This window comes from Anopheles coluzzii, chromosome 2 (assembly GCF_943734685.1).
Source record: "Anopheles coluzzii chromosome 2, AcolN3, whole genome shotgun sequence".
In the NCBI taxonomy this organism is placed as follows: Eukaryota; Metazoa; Arthropoda; class Insecta; order Diptera; family Culicidae; genus Anopheles; species Anopheles coluzzii.
In genome coordinates, this window is record NC_064670.1 from 33,051,692 (window position 1) to 33,072,264 (window position 20,573).

The window sequence follows — 20,573 nt, forward strand, 5'->3', positions numbered from 1 at the left end:
GATAAAAGGCGCTTCCCATCTTTTGTCCATTGATCGATGCCGCCGAGACGGTTGTGCGTGCGCCGACTGTCAAACGCGCTCGACTGCCATCGTACGTTTCCTCTCTGCGGAAGCAGCGCTGCCTTGCTTTGTTTTGGTTTTGCTTTTGTAAGTGATGGATCGTGATGGGTAGCTAGCTAGTCAGAGGAGAGCAAAATCGGCCAGTGTGTCCGCTGTACAGTGTTTATTTGAAACACCATTTTCATCATCGTACTCCGTTTTCCACGGCAGCGTGAAAGTCCCGTCTCGGAGTGAAAAGAAAAGTCCCCCCAGGCCGCCGTTTGCGCAGCGTTTTTTCGCTTTTTTTCGGGATAGTACCGTGTTTGTGCGTGCGTGCGTGTGTGTGTCTGTGTGCGCGTGTCTCCGTGTGTGGTGTATGTGTTTGGAACCGGGTGAAAAGCCACCTTTTCCAATTTACCTGCCTAACCACACTCACCAAATCCCCAAATCGACACACCAGCCAGCCACCAGTGCGCCATTGCCCGTTTTGGCCGATTGCAAGCCTCGTCGTCACGCCGTCAGCAGGCAAGCAGCCACTCCGTTCTGTCACCCAGTGTGCGTCGCCATCTCGTCGAGCAGCAGCAGCAGCAGCACGGACGCGTCCATGTGTGCGTACGTGCGTTGATAAAATTGGCTATTTACGCTTGCCCGAATCGACGACGGGGGGTCTCGATCCTGTCGAAAGCGCAGCACAGTTTCCTAGCATCGGGAAGCTGTCGTGTTCACAACCCATCCATCGGTAGCAGCCGCAGCCTCGACCATCGTCGGTTCGCATCGACGGTTCCGAGGTGGCATCAGTGGAGCGATATAGTGGAGCGTCCGTCGACTAACGGCCCCCGACAGCAGGGATCTGCACTGTTGCGTCGCAGATTTGGCCCAAACCACCGCCACCAGCACCAGCCGCTAGAGCGACGATATCCGGCACTCCCGAGATAGAGTAGCAGCAGCAGCAGCAGCACCATGGTAGAACGCATTGTGGAGGAGTGTTGCGACGTGAATTCCGGTGAGTGTGTGTTTTCCCTTTTTTTCGTAGGTCCTACGTGACTGGCTGAACGCGCTCGCGCTTCTCCATCACCACCACCACCTCAGTTTTCTTTTTCCTCTCTGGTGTGGTGTCGATGGCGAAAGGAGCAAAAACACGGCGATGCGCAGTACGCAGGTGCTACCGGCATTTTCGGTGCTGGCAAGACGACAACACGGAACACCCGGCAAGGATGAAAACAGTGCGCCCCAAAGGAGCAAGGACACGGGTGTGCATATATTCGTTCACCACATAAGCGCAGCGGCGGAGGTGGGGAGCTTGTTTAGACGTTGACTTCGCGCTAGTCGAACCATCGTCGTTAGATGCACCACGCAAGGGGGGTGGGGGGGGGGGGGGGGTAATGCGGGTGGTGCAAAGAAAACGGGAGAGAAAGAGGCGCAGCAGCAGTGTGTGTGTGCGTCAAAAAGATCACAAACACAGATCGCACCCGCCTTGTGGGAAGAAAGAAGAGCAGCATGATGGCGTTTACACACACCAGCGCACACGGCTGGTGCTGCTCATCGAGCTGTGGAGCGGAAAGAACATGTTTTTTACGGGCACACACAGAGCCAGGCCATGGCATGGAGCGTGGTTGGCGGCGATGGTGGTGTGGCGGCGGTGCGAGTCCCAGCGTGTGTGTGCTCTGGCCACTTGATTTGTATTCGACTTTCGAACGACATTCTGGAATATATTTCCTTCGTTCGTCCATTCACGGTTCAACCTGCGGCTGACCCCCGCTCCCTGCCCCTTGCGTGTGGGGGTACCGCATGCAAAATCCTATGCCAAATGTGTGTGTGTCTGTGCACCTTAGAGCCAAGAAACGGCGAACGCTTTTGACGTCTCTCTTTTCTCCGACGCCCCTTTTGCAAAGGCTACTACTGCCTGCTGCCTAGCAATGGCCTGTGTAACTCCTTAATACCTGCGGATGGCGTCTCATAAGCAATGTTTTGAAAAGGTGGCACAGTCAATACTTGTTGCCAAAACAGTGGAAGAGAGTACAGGGGCAAGGAGGAGGAGGAGAGCATTGGCAGTGCAACACTGCTAACTAAAAAAAGAGTCAGAAAACAGGGCCGCGCAGGTTTTTGTATTCCTTTCGATAAGAAGCCAAAACGAACTTGCTTCGGAAAGAAAGCTGACGCTGAGAATTATTCAACAAAAATGTCAAAAATGTCCTCATTTTGATCCTTAGCAATCCGAGAAAAAAGGCCCTTTTCATCTCGCCATCGTCCGATTCGGCAGCGATTCCTCATTCGACGGAGGCTGTGTGAATGTGTGTTTGAACCTACAACACAAAAAAATGGTATGTGTGTGTTGTGCATCCACATCACCGTGTGTGGACGATGGAACACACCGCCGCGCACCACCACTACACATCATCATTTGCAGGTTAGCCACTTTTTCTTGGCCGATTCAAGAAAAAAACCCCTTCAAAGCAGGACTGCTGTACAACCATCCAAAAAAGGGACAATTATTCCGTTCCCAGGAATGAATGGCAGAAGGGAAAAGGGTCCGGTAATAAAAAAGCTAAAATTCGAAACCGTTGGCTCTCTAGAATATTGCGTTTCGGTGCGCACGTATGCACTTTTTGTTGTTTTTGGTGTGTGGCGCTGCGGTGGCCTGTTTTTCTCTGTCGGTCTCTTTTCGGCCTGCGCTACTGAGCGTTCTACCGACTGGCTCTCGCTCTCTCTCTCTCTCTGGCTCTCACTCACCTCTCTAACGCTCGCCGCGCTCCATTCGCCACACCGCACTTCCGCACGCACTCACCGCTTTTGCGCTCACAAACTCTTCGTTGGTGCGCCGCGCACAGTGGTGTGGTGTGCACATACAACACATCTGCCAACGGCTGCGAGTGTGTGCGTGTCTATGAAGGGTGCGTAGTCAACGTCAACAGACTCTCGGGTCTGTGTGTATGTACCGATCGCGAGCTACGCACACATTCAAGTAGCAGCTGCTCACGTAGTCCGCACCCTCTGGCCCGCCCCGTTCCCTTCGCCTTTCTAAGGGTTTTGGTGGATGTTTTTGTGATGAAGAAGAACGGAACATACCGAACGCGTTTGGTTTTGTTAGGGTAAGGAGGGGTGCGAAGGGTGAAAGGGGTAGATATGGTACGATCCCCCCGGTGAATGGGCAACGGTTCGCCGTTTCGTTGTATGTGGCGTGAGTTTATAAACACACAGACACACACATACACAGAGGCACCGCGGTTCGACGTTCGCTGCTGCGTCTGTACACAACAACGCATACCAGCGTGCCTGTTTGCGTGCGACGAGAATACACACACACTCGCACCGCCGCCGTTCAGTGTGTGCGCGCTGCGGCGAGATGTGGTGTGTGACGACGAGACCCGTTCGAATCTCATCAACGTCGTCGTCGAATCGCCAAATTTAACACGCAATAGGTTTTGCCACGATGTTTTGCTACTACCCCCGGTGCTGCTGCTACAGGGCGGTGGGGCGGTAGTGCCCGCGATTGAATGTGCTGCAGCAGCGGCAATGTGGTCCCAGAACCTCTTCTGAATGTGTTTAATAATTGAAATCTGCTCCACTCTCTTTTCCGTTGGGGCCATCTTCTTCTATCGCCCAAGATTACAGCGCAGTACATTGTTGCCTATTTCCTCCCCGTCTTGGACGTCAGCGGGCGCCGCCACCATCGCCTACTGTTCGCGCTTCTCCCGCAAGCGCCTCACACACTTGAATGTCATTCGCTTTTGCGTATCTCGTTTCTGGCCGAATCTGCCAAAGCCGCACTGCCGGCAAATGGACAATGCTGGTGAAAGGGGGGAGGGGGAAGAAACATTGTAGGGCGCGATTTATGCTTGTTTTTGTGTGGGCCATTTTAAGCCCCATTCGAATTAATCAGTTCTCAGCTCTCCCGATAGGTTGCTTTTTGGTTACGGCGATGACGGCGACGCTCTCGCCGCGTTGCCAAACGTCAAAATAACAACAACAACAAAACACGGTACCGCCACCACATCCCCTCCCCTGCCCTGCACTTCCGGTACCCATTGATGTTTGTTGTTTTGATGCACGAATTTACGCCAGCTTTTTTTCTTTACTTCTTCTTACTATCTCTCCAAAACGGCACGACAAGGCGACCGACCAACTTGCGACTTGATTTTCACCTTTCCTTTGCATTGCGGTTGGTAGTCGTTGTCGGAGTGCGTGCTATCGGCGTCCTTCGAATGCAACGAGTGTAGTACAGTTTGTAATGAAAGTAAAAGGGACTATTTTGTGGCATTTTTTACCCTTGAATTTAGATGTCTCAGGTTAAACTAGCATACCGAAAACCATTCTGTACAAACACAACTCAATGTGACACCTTTTGGATGATGTAAAAGTGGTAGGGGAAGGCAATCCCACGTGCAATCCCTGCTTCAACGTGAATGTTTTGCGTTATTGGTGGTGCGTATTACATGGCATAAACAAGTAAATATTGCACATGTATCATTCGTGCGGGACTGTGATTCTCACGGGTTTCGGTCTTACTTACACCGCAGTTTTGCTCTTTCTTTGACATGAAATTGCCATCGGACCACTTACGACAGGTTTTTGTGTGTCTGTCGTGAATGTAAAAAGAAGTGAAAAAAACCCAGATCCGATCTATCGTGTTTTGTCCATTGCTATTTCCTTCATCGCGTTGGAAAAAGCACGTTGTGTGTGCTCTGTTTTTTGTTGTTTCTGCTGTAGTATTAGACGGTTCCGCCCGAAAGACGAACAAGCCAGCTCCCCCCCCCCCCCCCTCCCTCTTATAGCGACGACCTTCGCAAAAACGCAAAAGAGGAAGGGGGAGGTGCACGGTTGTTGTTCGTACCGGTTCAACGGTTCGGGTGCTAGAGATAACAACCAACAACCAACCAGAGTGAGGGAGGTAAAAATTGTCCACCCCACACCCCCACCAGAGTGGAGGGGGAAACATAATTAAAAGAAGAAAAAAAAAAGATCAAACAAACAAAATAAACACCACATCACAGAAATGACGTCTTCCCACAACGCGCGGACAACGGATCTCTCTATCTATCTGACACACACCGATCGTCAACGTCTTTTCCCAACAAGCACGGGATATCGGATCGAATGGTGATGGGTGAGGGAGAGATGGAGAGAGGACAGAGAGAGTAAGAGTACAGCACACCGAGGGAGAGGATGTGCCATGGGTCGACTGTTGTGGCCAAATATATTTGTAGCACGTTTTTGTTGCCGCCGGCTCGCAGCAACACAAACGGAGACGACACAACTCGACCATACCACAACGACAACAACAACAACAACAACAACGCGGTGCATAAATAACTCGACCGATATATCTTCCTTGTTGATCGTCGTCGTCGCAGTAGGCATCTTAAACCGTTAAAAAGGATCTGCCGCCGGTAACTTCGACGCGATACTCTCGCGAAGCAGGCGAACGTGTGCTGGGAGGGAACAAAAGAACCCGGAAGAAAGGGGTAGAAGAGCAAGAGGAGAGGGAGTGGTAACTTTCTTTGCTTCCTGTCCCCTCCTGTTGATGATGGACAAACGGATGAAATTTCCTCATATTCACCCGTAACGGTGAGATGTTGTGTACCGCGTGGTGTTTTCTGTTTCATCATCATCATCATCATCATCTTCAGCGTCATCGTTGCTTTTGGTTTGTGCAAAATGAGTAACCAAATCCGGAAAAAGAAACTTTTCTGCCACCACTCATTCTGAATTGTGTGTGTGGGAGTTGCCTGGGACATTGCATTGTGGGGAGGAGACAGTGACACTTTTGAAGGTGTAAGGAGATGATTTTGTTGTTGTTGTTTTCATTGCAATGTAGCCAAGTGTTGGTTTAATTGGGGCGCACTGCAACGGCGGCGGGCTTTGACAGTAGACGGAAGCTTTGGTCATTATTTTACCCCCATACACACAGTAGGCTGAGTGATTGGATTTGCCCGTCTAATTGCGATGGCTGACACACACACACAACGGGCCACAGAAATGATGCAATTTTCGCAGACATTTGAAAGTGCTTCTACTGCTGTAATGAAACTGATTCTTACATTCAATTTCATTGGAACGTTTTATTCTCAGTAATTAAAGAAAAAAACGCAATTTCTAGCCCACCAGAGCTCTGGCGTGCGTCGTTTACAGTTCTTCAATTTCCACTATTAAAACAATTTGTTATACTTACTTTGAACGATTAACTGTTATATCGCGTTCTCCAGGGATAATGCACCATACTAGTGATGGGAAAAATAAGGATTTCGTCGGAATCGACTCCGGCTAACTCCGAAGTTTTCTGGAATTGATTCCGGATAGTAGGTCCAGAATCAGTTTCCGGAATCAAATCCGAAATCGGCTCCGGAATCGATTCCGGCATCGGAATCGGCTCCTAAATCAGAATTGTCTTCGAAATGGAGTCGGTTTCGGCATTTTCATAGGAATAGTCTTCTGGGTGCAATGATGCTAAGTATTAGCCACAGAGAATCAAAATTTACTTCTAAACGATCACATCTCATGGAGATTCTAGGACTGATTTCGCTTCTGAAACTTCTTACTTCAAAGCAAGAACTGATTTTCGTTCCGGAGCTAATTCCATTTCTGGAGTCAATCCTACTTCCGATACCAATCGAATCGAATCGATGCCAATGCTGGAATCGATTTCGATTCCGGAATCGGCTCCTGGGTCAACTCCGGTATCAGCATCGGAATTAGCTCCGGAATTGATTTCGAACATGGAATCGGAATTGGGTAGGTCCTATTCCGAACTCCCACCACTAAACAATACAGCCAGCAAAAAGACTTCAAACAATTAACCCCGTACTAAAAAATCCTTCTCTCTCTTTCTCGTATGTTCTTTTTTTTGTTTTAGATCCAACCCGCAAAACCGATGTCGCACGGTACAGCAGCGAGGAGGTGTCGGGCAACGAGTCCACCGAGGCACGCATGCTATCCGAAGCCGAACGGCAGGCCGACTTCAACCGGCACAAGGAGGAGATGAAGCGCAAGCGGCGCCGAAAGAAACGCACCAGCTCATCGATGCAGTCGTCATGTTTTCAAGGTAAATGAAGCCACACACCGCGCTTCGTACCGTGCCTACCGGTGCATGGGGCTGCTCCGACCAACACCGCCGCCACTACCGTCATCACCACACCCCGCCGCAACACCTGATGCACAATTATCGTTAAACGGTTCTTACTACTGTACTCACACGTACACCCCTCCTCCTTCGCTAACGCGTTGTGTTGGTCGATTCGGGTGCATCGTTTAAAAGATCGGATTTGCTAAATCGGCTTTAGCGGCAGCAAGAGCGCACCCACCGCTTTAGCGCCGCTCTGTGGCCGCTCCAAGTGAGAAGAATTCTTTCGCAATGTGGGCGCACCACATTTGTCTCTGGCGGCGGGTGGTGGTGGTGATCGTGGTGGTGGAAAAGTGCAGTGTGCAGTCTCTATGTCGTATGTATGCGTGCCGGTGTGTGTGTGTGTGTTTCTGTTTGTGTCGGTTGTTTGTAGTTTACTCGCAAAACGCATTGCCCTACTAACCGGCCAACCACCCCTCACGGCCAGCCAGGTTGATTGGATTCCTTTCGCTTGCGTGCATCTATCATCCCACTTGAACACACACACACACACACACACACACACACACACACACACACACACACACACACACACACACACACACACACACACACACACACACACACACACACACACACACACACACACACACACACACACACACACACACACACACACACACACACACACACACACACACACACACACACACACACACACACACACACACACAGATAGGCACAAACGCGCATGTACGACTACGATTGATGATCTGCAATCAAGCGAACACAATAGAGTAGCGAACTGTAATATGGCCGGTGATGATGATAACATTTAACAGCTTTGGCGGCAATTGCGTTAGATACAAAACAACATAGAGGCTGTAACGGGGAATGAGCGTCCTCCCATTTTTCCCCCGGGCCGGCAAATCAAAAACCGTATTCCCATCGCTAACCTGCTCCCGTATCGATCCCCTGCTCTTTCCTCTCCCCACGCAGAGCTGTACAAGCTGACTGGCGAGGTGCTGGGCGAGGGTGCGTACGCGTCGGTCCAGACGTGCATCAACATCTACACCGAGCTGGAGTACGCGGTGAAGATCATCGACAAAATACCGGGGCACGCGCGCGGCCGCGTCTTCCGCGAGGTGGAAACGTTTCACCACTGCCAGGGGCACCCGAACATCTTGCAGCTGTTAGAGTTTTTCGAGGATGACGAAAAGTTCTATCTAGTGTTCGAGAAGATCAACGGCGGGCCGCTGCTGACCCGCATCCAGGAGAACGTCTGCTTCTCCGAGTACGATGCGGCGCAGATCATCAAGGAGATCGCGTCCGGGCTGGACTTTCTGCACAAGAAGGGCATCGCCCACCGGGACCTCAAGCCGGAGAACATCCTGTGCGTCTATCCGGACAAGCTGTGCCCGATCAAGATCTGCGACTTCGATCTCGGCTCCGGGATCAAGTTTACCACCAACATCTCGTCGCCGAACGCCACGCCGCAGCTTTTAACACCGGTAAGCCAGTGCAGTGAACGGGGGGAGAAATTAACCGTGATGGTGGTGGTGGTACAAAATGGGAGCGGGGGAGTGCGCGCAGTACCATCATCCCGTGTTGTTGTTTTCGTAGTCACTTATCGCCGGGAAGGCAACTTTTTTTTCGCTTGTTGTTGTTTTTGTTGTTGCACTTCCCCTTTCTGCGGCTTCTTCTTCTTCTGGTTGGTCATCGTTCTCCCAGCTGGGACGGCTGATTGCTACCGATGGTAGCGCGGTGATAAGACATGACTAAGGTTACCTTGTTTTTGTTGTTTTTTTTCCACCCCTCACGTATGTCTATATTTTGATTTTATGGGTCAACATTCGTACTATAAACCCATCCGCGGGAAGCTCCCGCGGTCGGAGGGGGGCTCTATCACCTCCCACCGCACACGGGTGGTGCATTTTTTTCGCGTGCTTGCTTCCTTCAAGTTTGCTTCCTTTCCTTCTTAATCTACTATTGTGAAACGTAATGAAATTGGACACCACGTTGCGTTGTGCTGTTCTGCTTTTGATGTTGTTGTGTTGGGGGTAAAGATAAAACGGCATTGGTCCCATTTGATGTGCCTTTTGGGTATCGCGACCCAAACAACCTCCACCCCCCTTGTGCGCACATTTGCTGCCTCATCGCGATAAGAGGCAGGCATATGGGCTGGGTGGGTGGTAATTGATTTGTGTTCCTTGGCTATGTTCCGTCTCGATGGACTCGGGAGAAGAAGCCGGCACGGTGGGAAGATTGAACCAAGACATTCCAAGCCCTTGCTGTGGCTCTTTTTGTTTATGTTTGTAACTTTGGGATAGAAACAGTTGCTACTTTCTCGCATTCTGTACAAATCGCAACGAAGAGAATAGCCCACCTTTCCTGTTTTGGCTTTAAATATTTGTTCTTTGTTTAAAATTTAACGTATACAGTGTGTGTACACATATTAGCACGGTTGCAATTAACACGGCAGGGATATTAACTGCGACGGTGTGGCGTGAGTAGATAAGTAACAAGGCAAACATGTTTGTCTGCCGAGTTCCTGTGGCCAACTACTGCGGCTGTGTGTAGTAGTGTTCAGTTTCACCTTCATACGAACCCCGCTCACCCGGCGTTGAACGCTGATTTGCGATTTAGGCGACATTGTATCGATGCAGTAACGTCGCGAAGATGTCGGCGAAACTATGTAATGGATGGTCCCGCCTGGGAGGAAACGATCAGTGTGTGTGAAGTGGTTGTTTGCTCACACCGGGGGAAATAGTTTAAAACCTTCACTAGGTGCGCGAATTACTGACAACTTGACCTCTCCATGGGCTATCGATAAGAGGGAAAGAGGAGGGACCCTGCTGACAGTTGTTGATAAGGAAGAGCGATGGTCGGAATGTTGGAAGGATTATTATTCCCTTTTTTAGCGTGTGCAGTGGAGAGGAAGAGAGGGAGCACATTGTAAGCCTCTCCTCCTGCCGTTGAACATTCGTATCGACTGCCTCTTGGTATTTCTTCCCCCGTGCGCACAAGAAAGTGAAATCATCACTAATGCTCCGCTCTCGTTTTCTCCTTCCTTTTTCCCATAGGTCGGTAGTGCCGAATTTATGGCACCGGAAGTTGTCGATCTGTTCGTCGGTGAGTCGAACTACTACGACAAACGATGCGACCTGTGGTCGCTGGGCGTGATCGCGTACATACTGCTGTGCGGCTATCCGCCCTTCTCGGGCAACTGCGAGCAGGACTGCGGCTGGAACCGGGGCGAGAACTGTCGCACCTGCCAGGAGCTGCTGTTCGAGTCGATCCAGGAGGGCCGGTACTGCTTCCCGGACAGCGAGTGGCAGGACGTGAGCGAGGAGGCGAAGGACCTGATCCGGGGGCTGCTGGTGAAGGAGGCGCCGAAGCGCCTGAGCGCCACGGCCGTCCTGAACCATCCGTGGATTCGCATCAGCGACGATACGGAGTGTGCGGTCGGTGGTATCAACTCGAAGGCGAACAAGGAGAAGCAGCGCCGCCGGGTGCTGAAGACGCCTGGTGTAATTCGACGGTAAGCCCAACCGACGATCGTTGTGGCGCACTGTTGTGTGGAATGTGTTTGTAATCGATGTTTCTTTTCTCGTTCTCTCTTTCGCCTCCGTAGAAACCAATCTGCGCTCGAGTTGTCCCACTTTGCCGAATCGGCCATGGCGGTCAAGCGCGTCATCATGCAGCACTTTTCCATGCGCTACGACTATATGGCGAAGGAGCGTCCCAACATCTATCAACCGTCGTACAATGGCAGTGTGGAGCCGGCGGCAAAGCCCACCGAGACCGTGCTACCGACGCTGGTGGTTGAGACAGGGAACGCACAGCCGCCGAACAGCAGCAGCAGCAGCAGTGATGTTGTGAAACCGTTTGTGCCGCGAACGGAAGAACCTAATGGAGTCTGTGATGAAGATGAACTGTGTAAGGAACGGGACGAAGGGATGGGAATACAACCAATGACCACAAACCACGTTGAGACGGGAAAGGAATGGGAAAAGGATGAGGAGAAGAAGAAGGAGCTTATCAGAGGTAGCTACCAAAACGTTTCCATCGATAGCCAGAACATGGTAGCGGCGGCGGCCGGAGTAAAGGTGCCGACCATCACGATTGCCCCCGTTGCCGCCGGTAACGCCGATGTGGCGGTGGGAGCTGCAACTATCGAAATAGTTGTGAACAGTACGTCTTCCGGAAGCGAGGGTGATTGCACCTTCTCCAGCAATACTATTGCCGCGGGCCGCAGCGGATCCGATGAACGGGGCAGTATTGTTGGTAGCGGCGGCGAAGCGGAGCGGAAGGATTTTCCGCAGCAGGAGAATACGAGTGACAAAGAATTGCAAAGTTCTGATCCACCGAAAAACAATGCTGCCGGCGGTGGCGCACGTGATGATGATGATTCTGTACTGACTGGTGGTAAAGCCGTGGCCGAGGCTCGTGCGGATGAAGCGCCGGAGAAGGAGCTGGAGAAGGCGAAGGAGGTGGTAGTGGTGGAATTGTCTCCACAATCGTCCACGCTCTCCTCCCCGGTGCGCAGTATCGTCGGCTCGAAGGCAACCGGCGGCCCGAGGAAGGCCAGCAACGGTTGGGATATTCCGCCCGAGTCGAACTGGCGGTACCGGGGCGAGCAGCAGCAGCACCAGCAAAGTCCTTCCTCGTACGAGTACAACAGTCGCAGCCAGCACGCGCACGGCTACAAGTACGGTAGCTCGGGCTTCGGGTCGAGCTACAAGGGCGGCCGCAGCGGTCACTACCACTCACACCCGCAGCACCACCAACACCATCACCATCATCACAACAATGTGCATTACAGTAACTATCACCATCATCACAGCAGCAACCACCACTCGCATCCACCGATGTCGTCGACGGGGTCCTACCGGCAGCAGAATGGATCCGGCCATCACCACGCCGGGTCGCACGGCGGCCACTACGGTAACAGCCACGGCAACCATAACTACAGCAATGGCAGCAGTATTGCGCCTCGGTACGGACGCATCGTGCGAGCAGGCGCCACCAATAACGAACCATTCGATGGTGGCTTCGAGGGCCGATCGGGCATGATGGCGAAGCAGCAGCGCCATTCGTCGCAGCAGCAGCAGCACTATCCGTACAGCCACCATCCTAATAACGGTTCGTCGTCGTCGTCGTCGGCTTCGCTGACGTCCTGGCGTGCCCAACCGTCGCCGGCGTACGGAAGCAATCAGCACCGGTACGGTGACGCGGCCGGAACCGGCGACGAGGCGGAAATCTACCATCGGTACCACAATGGCAACAACAATAGCAGCAGCAATGGCGAGGGTGGCGGCATGCTGACTGCGTCGCAGTCACACTACGGCAACGGGAAGATCACCACCAACCCGAATAACTTTAATCACCATCAGTACAATCGCGGAGGAACCAATAATAATGTTAATAATAATACTAGCAGCGTTAGTAGCAGCGGAGGAAGTAGTCATCATCCGGCAAGGATGAACGGGGGCAACACCAGTGGCCATCCAAGTCAGTACCACCATCAGCAGCAGCAGCAGCAGCAGCAGCAGAACCATCAGTACCATCACTACGCAGGAGTGAACAATAATAATGGCTCGAACCATTACTATCACAATGGCACCGGACGGGGAGGCGATGGTGGTGGTATGGGACATTACAACAGCAGCAACAATAATCATCATTACGGTGCTGGCAATGGTCAGGGCGGCCAACAGCAGCAAAAATCGATGCCATATCGTGCGGTGGTGGTGCAGCATCATCACCAGCAGCATCAGCAGTACCAAAATCAACGCTATGCTTCACCATCGTCCTACGGTGGGATGCGACGCCCCACGCAGAGTCTGATGATCGATGCGGTCGACGGTGCCGGCATGAAAGGAGCGGCGGCCGGTCCGAGACGCGCCAGCGCTGGTCAGCAGCAATCATCACTACCAATGCAGCGGGCGTCTCCACCGCAACAGTCGCAGCAGCAGCAGCAGCAGCAGCAGAGTAGGAGTAATGTTAACTGTGATCCAACTACAAATACTATGAATAGATATAAGCTTTATCATTCTAACTCGACCACGATCCTGAGCGCCCTCAAGCGGGAAACGCGCAACTACGGCTACCAGTCGATGATGGTCGGTGGCTTCGAGGGCCTGAACCTGAACGGTGGCGATCACTACCAACCGGCCGACGAGGGCGAAGAGGCAATGCTGGAGGAACCTCCGTTCCACCTGATACCGCGGCGCAACGACGAGACGGAGCAGCAGCAACAGCAGCAGCAGAAGCTGCAGCAGCAGCAGGATGCAATCGACAACATCGACGAGGGCGTTTACAGCAGCAGCTCGAGCAGCAACACCAGCAGCCACAGTGGCAACAGCATCATCAGTGGCAACATAGCCACCACTACGGTGGCCGGGTTCGGCGGCACCGGCGGCTCGGGCATCCTTGCCGAGCTAGCGATGGCCGACGGGCTGCCGGTCGGGCTTTCGCCACCGAACGAAAGCTTGCTAATGCAGCGCCGCCTGTCGCTCAAGTCGCGCAGCCTCTGTCTGCCGGTCACGATCGGTAAGGCATCGCCGGCGCCGCCACCACCACCACTGGCCATCATGCCCGCCACGGTGAAGATGGTCCCTTCGTCGGGCGGCGAGTTTGAGGAGTGCACCACCAACGGCCACCAGCAGCGGGAGGAGGAACCGTCGCCACTGTCCTCTCCGGAGCAGCGCAGCGACGAGGAGGTGGGAGTAGGAGGCTGCCCAATCTTTGCGGCCGCGCGCCATGATGCAGAAGGATACTATCCGTACTATCCGCGCAATGGTAGGGTCGGCACGACCGGCGTTACGACGACGCCAACGCTAACCATTACTACGCACAGTGGCTAGGAGGAGGGGGAGAGGGATGTACGTGTGCTCCCCGGGGGACGATTCGCCATCACTGTCGTCCCGTTTTCTACTTCTTGCTTTTTTAACCATCAGCCTGCAAACGACAGTGGACGGCGGAGCAGGGAAAGATGAACGAATGTGGAGACATGCTTTGTTTCCCGACTTTGTTCACTCTTTTCTTCTCCCACCGTCGCTGGCGCGTTACTGAACCGGTTTGATTTGATGCATGCCTTGCAGAGTGCACCTTGCCCCAACCCGCCGCATGCTTTGTTTTTGTCAACTGGCATTCTGTTTTGGAATGCGGCGTACAATTTGATTGTGCAAATAAATTTTGGAAGATCCCATTGTGTGAACCAACCGATAGGATCGGATGTATAATGTTTAGATTGTTTAACTACGTCTTTAGGTCATCCCAACCATCTTAATTGGGTTTCAGACTGACACAAAATCTTTGATGCTATACGGATAGAGTAACTATTTACCGTAAAGAGAGAGAGAGAGATGGAGAGAGAAAAAACGTTATTGTGGGTTCGTTTGAAGGAAGAGTGGAAGAATGTGGGAGTGTGTGTGTAGTGTAGTGTAGCGAGAGGAGAGAAAAGCTTCTATTGTGCTGAGATTTCGATAATGCAATAAAGGGAAGCGAAGCAAAGAGCACAGTCGGGAATAATATTGTAAACAGGATAGATATTAGAGGACATCGTGATATCTTTACCTGTATTTGTACACACCACGCACACAGGCCAAGCATCGATACTTTTGTATTTAATCTTTTTTTTTGTACTTTACACTTTTTTTAAACAAAATTCTTGTTTTCTCCTCGCGTATCAATTTGTACTGGAAACTATCACACAAAATTGGTGGAATATTTGCAGAGAGTAAAGGAAAAAAGCAAAATACTGCGATTACGGGAATTGTTTGAATTTGGAAATTGAATCGAATTGGAATACGAAAAATACATACGCGTATCTGTGGACTATTTTTCCCCCCTTATATTGTTTTGTTTTTGGTTTGCTCTCGCAAGCGTATACTAAAATATACCTGAGAGTATAGTAGTTGTTAGTAAATATCATTCGAACGAACGACACGATAAAACAAGGGATGTTGCTCCAGTTGTGCAGTCGAATGCGGGCAGTGCCCTAGGGGTTGTAGAAATAATGGTTAGCGTTGCAAGCGTCCGTCGTCCCCATATAGTGTTAGCATTGGATAAGGTCCTACCAGGTAGGTGGGTCTACCAGATCGTGGTCGAAAATTACTATACAAAAAAACGAAAAGCGAAAAGAGCAAACTTTGTCAAACGCGCATACACTCGAAAAGGAACCATCCAAACTGTCGAAAACAAAAAGAGAAAGAGAGAGAGAGAGAGAGAGAGAGAGAGAGAGAGAGAGAGAGAGAGAGAGAGAGAGAGAGAGAAGAAAACAAAACAAACTCAAAACGAAAGCCGCCGCCTCCTTCTGCACACTCCTCTCCGCCTGTGCTGAAAACAGGGGTACGCGCACGATGTTGCTACGCTCAGAGTGATTCGTGTATTTCGAGACGAAACCGTCGGCGCTGCTGCGTAGCTTTAGAGGACGCGCTATGTAGAGTGGTGCGCAACCATTTTTTGTTTGTTTTTGTTTGCGCACATATCTCTCCCGTTTGTCTGTCGGGCGACTACCGGTTGGCTGCAAGAAGCGGTCGGTTTATTTTTACTCTTTTTTTTTGGAGCAATGCGTTGCTTGTGCACGCGCGTGCCCCAGCTTCTCGCAAGTAGTGTGGAAGTAGTAGCGTGTGGCGCATAGTAGCAGTGTAGTGTAATGGCCACAGGGGGCGGGAAGTTACAAGAGACATACACGCTGGGCGGTGATGTGATGTGATGAGCGAGAGGGAGGCGCAGCAGGAACACAACCACGAACCTACCTTCTTTATGTGAGCGCGGGGAGCACAGGCCCTTGAGGATGTGAATACCGCGAACGCGACAACACGAGAGCAGTAGAGGCAGAGTGTCGACTAGTGATGAGAACGACAAGTGAAGTGAAGTGTTGTAATCCTTAAGAAGAACAAAACATAAAAAAGCGGCACTAAAACATGGCAGAAATAGGGGAAAAGGGAACAGGGAAAGCCCGAAACCCGACAAACAAAAACAATATTGGGAAAGCACATGCTCTCGCAATATTGACATCGACGGCAAAAGGAGAGAGGTGTCCGTTAATTCCTGTACGCGAACTTCACCATTCTCCTCTTCCATTGTTGGGTAGATGTTGCTACATTTTTAAAAAAGAACACTGTTGTACAACCCGTTTTGACCATGCGTGTTGTACTGCAACGCTGTGTGGGTGCTTTTCTTTCTTTCTTTTTTTATTTTTTATTGTACAGTGTACATCTTTTTTGTTGTTGTTTTAAATGTTAAAGTAAAAAAGGAACGAAGGAAGAAACGCGCAAAAAATGAGCGATTTTTTTTTTGCAGTGTGAAGTTGTTGGGAAGAACTTTAAAAGTGCTTGATTTTTCTTCGGGAAAAAAGCGATACAAAAGTTTGAATGATGTTGTTTGTGAACTTTTAGCGTCCAGCTAAGGAATGATGCGTATAAGGTAGCATCATGTTGATGATATTTGCATAAGCTTTGCTAATGATGCTGTATGTTATTAGCAGCTTGAAACCCCTCAGGAGGCGTGAGGTTATTTTTTGTGAGAAATATATTGTTTTTTTACCCTAATGAATTTTTTTAAAATGAAAATGTAAACCAAACCCCCAACAGCAACGGCATTTTGCATTTGAACCTTTTTTTTAATTCTTTTTCTAAATCACTTCTTTTGTGAATTATCATCCAGTGTGGATGATGAAGAATCGAACACTTCCTCTCCCCGTAACTTACACTTACTCACTCACTCACTCACATCATTAATTGTTAAGATAACTGGTTTTTTCCTCATCTTAACGTCTAAAACATTCGCTTTCCCTTTTCCTAAATGGGCTTATACTACTATTGTTTTCCCTATCACAAACAACGCCGTTCTAGTATTAAGAAGTTTCTAACGAACGAGAACTTAGAAGATCGGGGAGAGAGAGAGAGATATAGAGTGAGAGAGGGAGAATAAGAAGCATCTCCAAAAACACCACCATCAATGAAAGAGTGAAAATAAGAGCAGCATACGTGTGTGCGAGGTTTAACTCGCAGCAATTAAGAAGCAATATACGAAGTAATCTTACATGAAGACGAAAATCAGTAGCCCGTAGCAACCCCCTTTACCCCGTACTTCCGTTGCAACCGGGTCGGTTGCAGTAGGCGGGCCAGAACGCACACGACTGGGGCGGGAGAAACGCACATACAGGACAATGGTGTTTGTGTGGTTCAGTTGTGGTAAACAGAACGGCCAATTACACTTCCCATCTTTTGTGTGCCTGTGTGCCGATCTAAGTAGCCCTCCCGTGCCCGGATACAACAACCTCTTATCCTATTCTCCCACTGTCTCCTATTTCATCTTCTCCCATTGGATAATAATAGTATAAGCAAACCTACAAAGCGAAAACAAACTCCCCCTAAACATGCGCTTCTACATTCAAACAACGCGAATACTTGTACCATACCAAACAAAATGGCTCTTTGTTCTGGCTTGTATTACTAGTAACGTGCGCGATTATTGAGTTTAACAAAAAAGGGCAAAAAGAAACAAAAACAAGTAGGTGCAAAAACAAAAGGAAGCAACAAAACACACAAAAACATTTGCTACAGAGACATTGCTTTAGAAAAGTATTATGTCGCAAAAAAATGAAGAAAAAAAAACACAAAAGACTGGTCTTAACACAAAAGCAGGAGAGAAAGCTACGAGAGAAATGTGAGAGAGGAAGATGGAAAATGGTGTTACAAAAATCATAACAAAAAAAAAAACTACCGATGAAGAGGAAGGTGTGTGGCCCCGTAAATATTTCGTGATGCGTGATAAGGGTGATTGGCAGCGATTCGTTTGGGGGAAAGTAAATGAAGTAGAACGGGCGGGGGCGTATACAAAATACACAAAATTGATAGGGTTTTGCTTTGGTTTTTATTTTGCTAGTAAAAAAACACATAAGGTTACAAGAAGTGTTGCAAAATTTGGGAAATTAGAAAGAGAAAAGGAAAAGACGATGAGTAGCTAAAACAATAGAAAATGATTAGCAGAAATAATAATTGGTAGCAAAGTTACAACTATTTTTGGCGTAATATTAGTGCGGTAATATACATTGAAATTATGTTTGTTTTAGTTTGGTCAAAGAAACGAAAGTAACGAGAAATTATACATGCACAAGGAAAACACCATTTGGAGATCGTACTCAAACAACAATAACAACGAAAAGCTACAAAAATCACATGACCCACAAACACAAGTTGGCGAACAATGAAGCGAAATGCAGAAGAAAAACGCTCAACAGCCACACAGCCAAGATGAGTGAGATATGGAGAAAGGAAAGGTGGTACGCAAGAAAACAACAACATGTATGTTTTGCGAGCATTTGTTTATTTTTGTTGGTTTGATTTTTTGTTTAAATCAAGAGTGATAAGTGACAAGCAAGACGGAAGGAGAAAAAAAGCCCCCCAAAACTTATGTCGTGTAGAAGGGGTTCAGGAATACAGGAAAGGCCAAACGCAAAGCAAAGAACTAACGCAATGGTACAATACACAAACACAAACCCAGTAAGTGGAGTAAAAACAAAAACAAAAACAAAAACAAAAACAAAAAACAAAAACAAACAAAAAAAACACGAAAGACGTGAAAAGCATTGAACATTTAATGTTAAGGGGGGGTAATCACTATTAGGATTTCCCCCCTGCCTAACCCTCCAAGAAAGTTAATCGAAGAAGAGAAGAAAAAAACACTCAAGAATAACAAACAGGAAGAAAATGAAAATGAAAAGGAAAGATACACAAAAAAAAGAAACAAAACCACTAGAAGAGAAAAAAGAAAGAAAAAAAGAAACGAGAGAAGTATATATTTTTATGAATTATAAAACAAAAAAAACACAACACAAGAAAACAATTTGAAAAGAAACAGCACACTAAACTTTCCCAAACGGTACCCCACAGTATAAGTAAGGGAGTGAAAGAGGGTGGCGTGATGTTTTTGTAGGGAGAAAATACATACACTCACACACACACGCAAAAAGGAAAAAACACACCAAAACAAAAAGAGGAGAAAATAAATACAAAAAAATGTGAAAAACTTAAAGTGATGAATCTATCAATCTACTAAACACAAAGAAAAACATCCATAAAACACACAAACACAAAGAATCACAATGGAAAGGAATAAATCCACATACAAACGAAAAAAAAGAAGAAGATACAAACAAAGGAAGCAAAAAGCACTATTTACTTATACTCTAATAAGGCGAAAGCAGCGAAAAGAAGAGAGTTAGAGAGGAGAGGAACGAAAAAGAGAGGAAACAGACACAGGTCCATGGAACGAGCAAGTGTTGTGGTTTAGTACAGTGGGTGGGGGGGGGGGGGGGGGGCGGACGGTTAATGCGAGACAGGAAGCAAAATCGGTCCGAATGCGTTTGTTTTGGAGCACACTCCACTCCTTCGAGAAAAGAACTCTTTTCGCTCTATTGTTGTTGAAGATGCCATAATTGTGTGACACGATTTTGCTTACCGTTTTGTTTCCTCCCGGGGGGGGGGGGGGGGGGGTTCCTAGCGGCTTTTGTGTGCGCGAGTGGGTGGGTGGGGAGACGATTCGATCCATAATGGTCCCATGAGTGGCGGACCGGCGGGGTGCGAAAACGAAGAAAACGAAGAAGAAGAGGAAGGAAACAATAAGAAATGACCTGAACATATTTTCCATATTATATGAAAGTAACTGTTTTTTGTCTGTTTTGATTCTTTTTTATACTTATATATACACCCACAAATACTACGACAAAACTGAACTGATAATTATGAGGCGGGGAGGCGAACTATTGTACGATCGAGGCAGGCAAGCCAGCAGGAGAGGTTGGGGTTACAAGAAGAAGAAGAAGCAGAAGAAGCAGAACACGAAAAGTGGTGAACCATTTGTTGTAGAAGAGACAATTTCCATTAGCGTACGCGCGCACGCTGTACCAACATTTTCCGTATTTACACCGTGTTTACTATTTTGTATATGTTTTTTTCTGCTTTCCGTTCAAAGTTTTCACTACATCCAAAACGGTGCAACAATTTCTGGAAGATGAAAGAGTTCCCGAAGTGGGGAATATACACAAACACTAAAAAAACACAACACTTACATACACACCTATATACATAATGGCACGTGAAAATGGGATTATTCCGCTGCGGACAAATGAGTGTGTGAATGTGTGTGAGTGGATATATCTCTGTCGTCGCAAGTTGTCATCACGATTCGAGAGCGCTTGGAGTTGTAGAACGATAAGCAAAGAAAATAAGGAGAAGTAAAGTGGGAGCGAGCGGAAAAGAGGGCGAGCAGCCGGAGAGTGAAGGAAAGGAAAGAGAAGAGAAGAAAGGTAACAAAAATTGAAAAGAAATGCAAAAAAAGAACCCTACAAATAAACGAAAACGAATGATAAAAAAGGTCTTACTTTTATTCGCCGTTGACGCAGTAACGTTGTCCCGTTTGCATCGGGGAAGGAGCCATATTTCCAATGTGTACTATGATGACA

At 48.8% G+C, this 20,573-nt stretch overlaps 1 protein-coding gene across 1 annotated transcript; it reads left to right on the forward strand.

Moving 5' to 3' along the window:
- The first annotated feature begins 107 nt into the window (after window positions 1-107).
- On the forward strand, window positions 108-19,077 carry LOC120950279 (uncharacterized). The gene is made up of 5 exons (XM_040368189.2): window positions 108-1,042; window positions 6,890-7,078; window positions 8,096-8,607; window positions 10,180-10,637; window positions 10,731-19,077. Exons 1-5 carry the CDS (start codon window positions 1,000-1,002, stop codon window positions 13,963-13,965), a joined length of 4,437 nt encoding a protein of 1,478 aa, XP_040224123.2. The 5' UTR covers window positions 108-999; the 3' UTR covers window positions 13,966-19,077.
- Window positions 19,078-20,573: the final 1,496 nt, after the last annotated feature.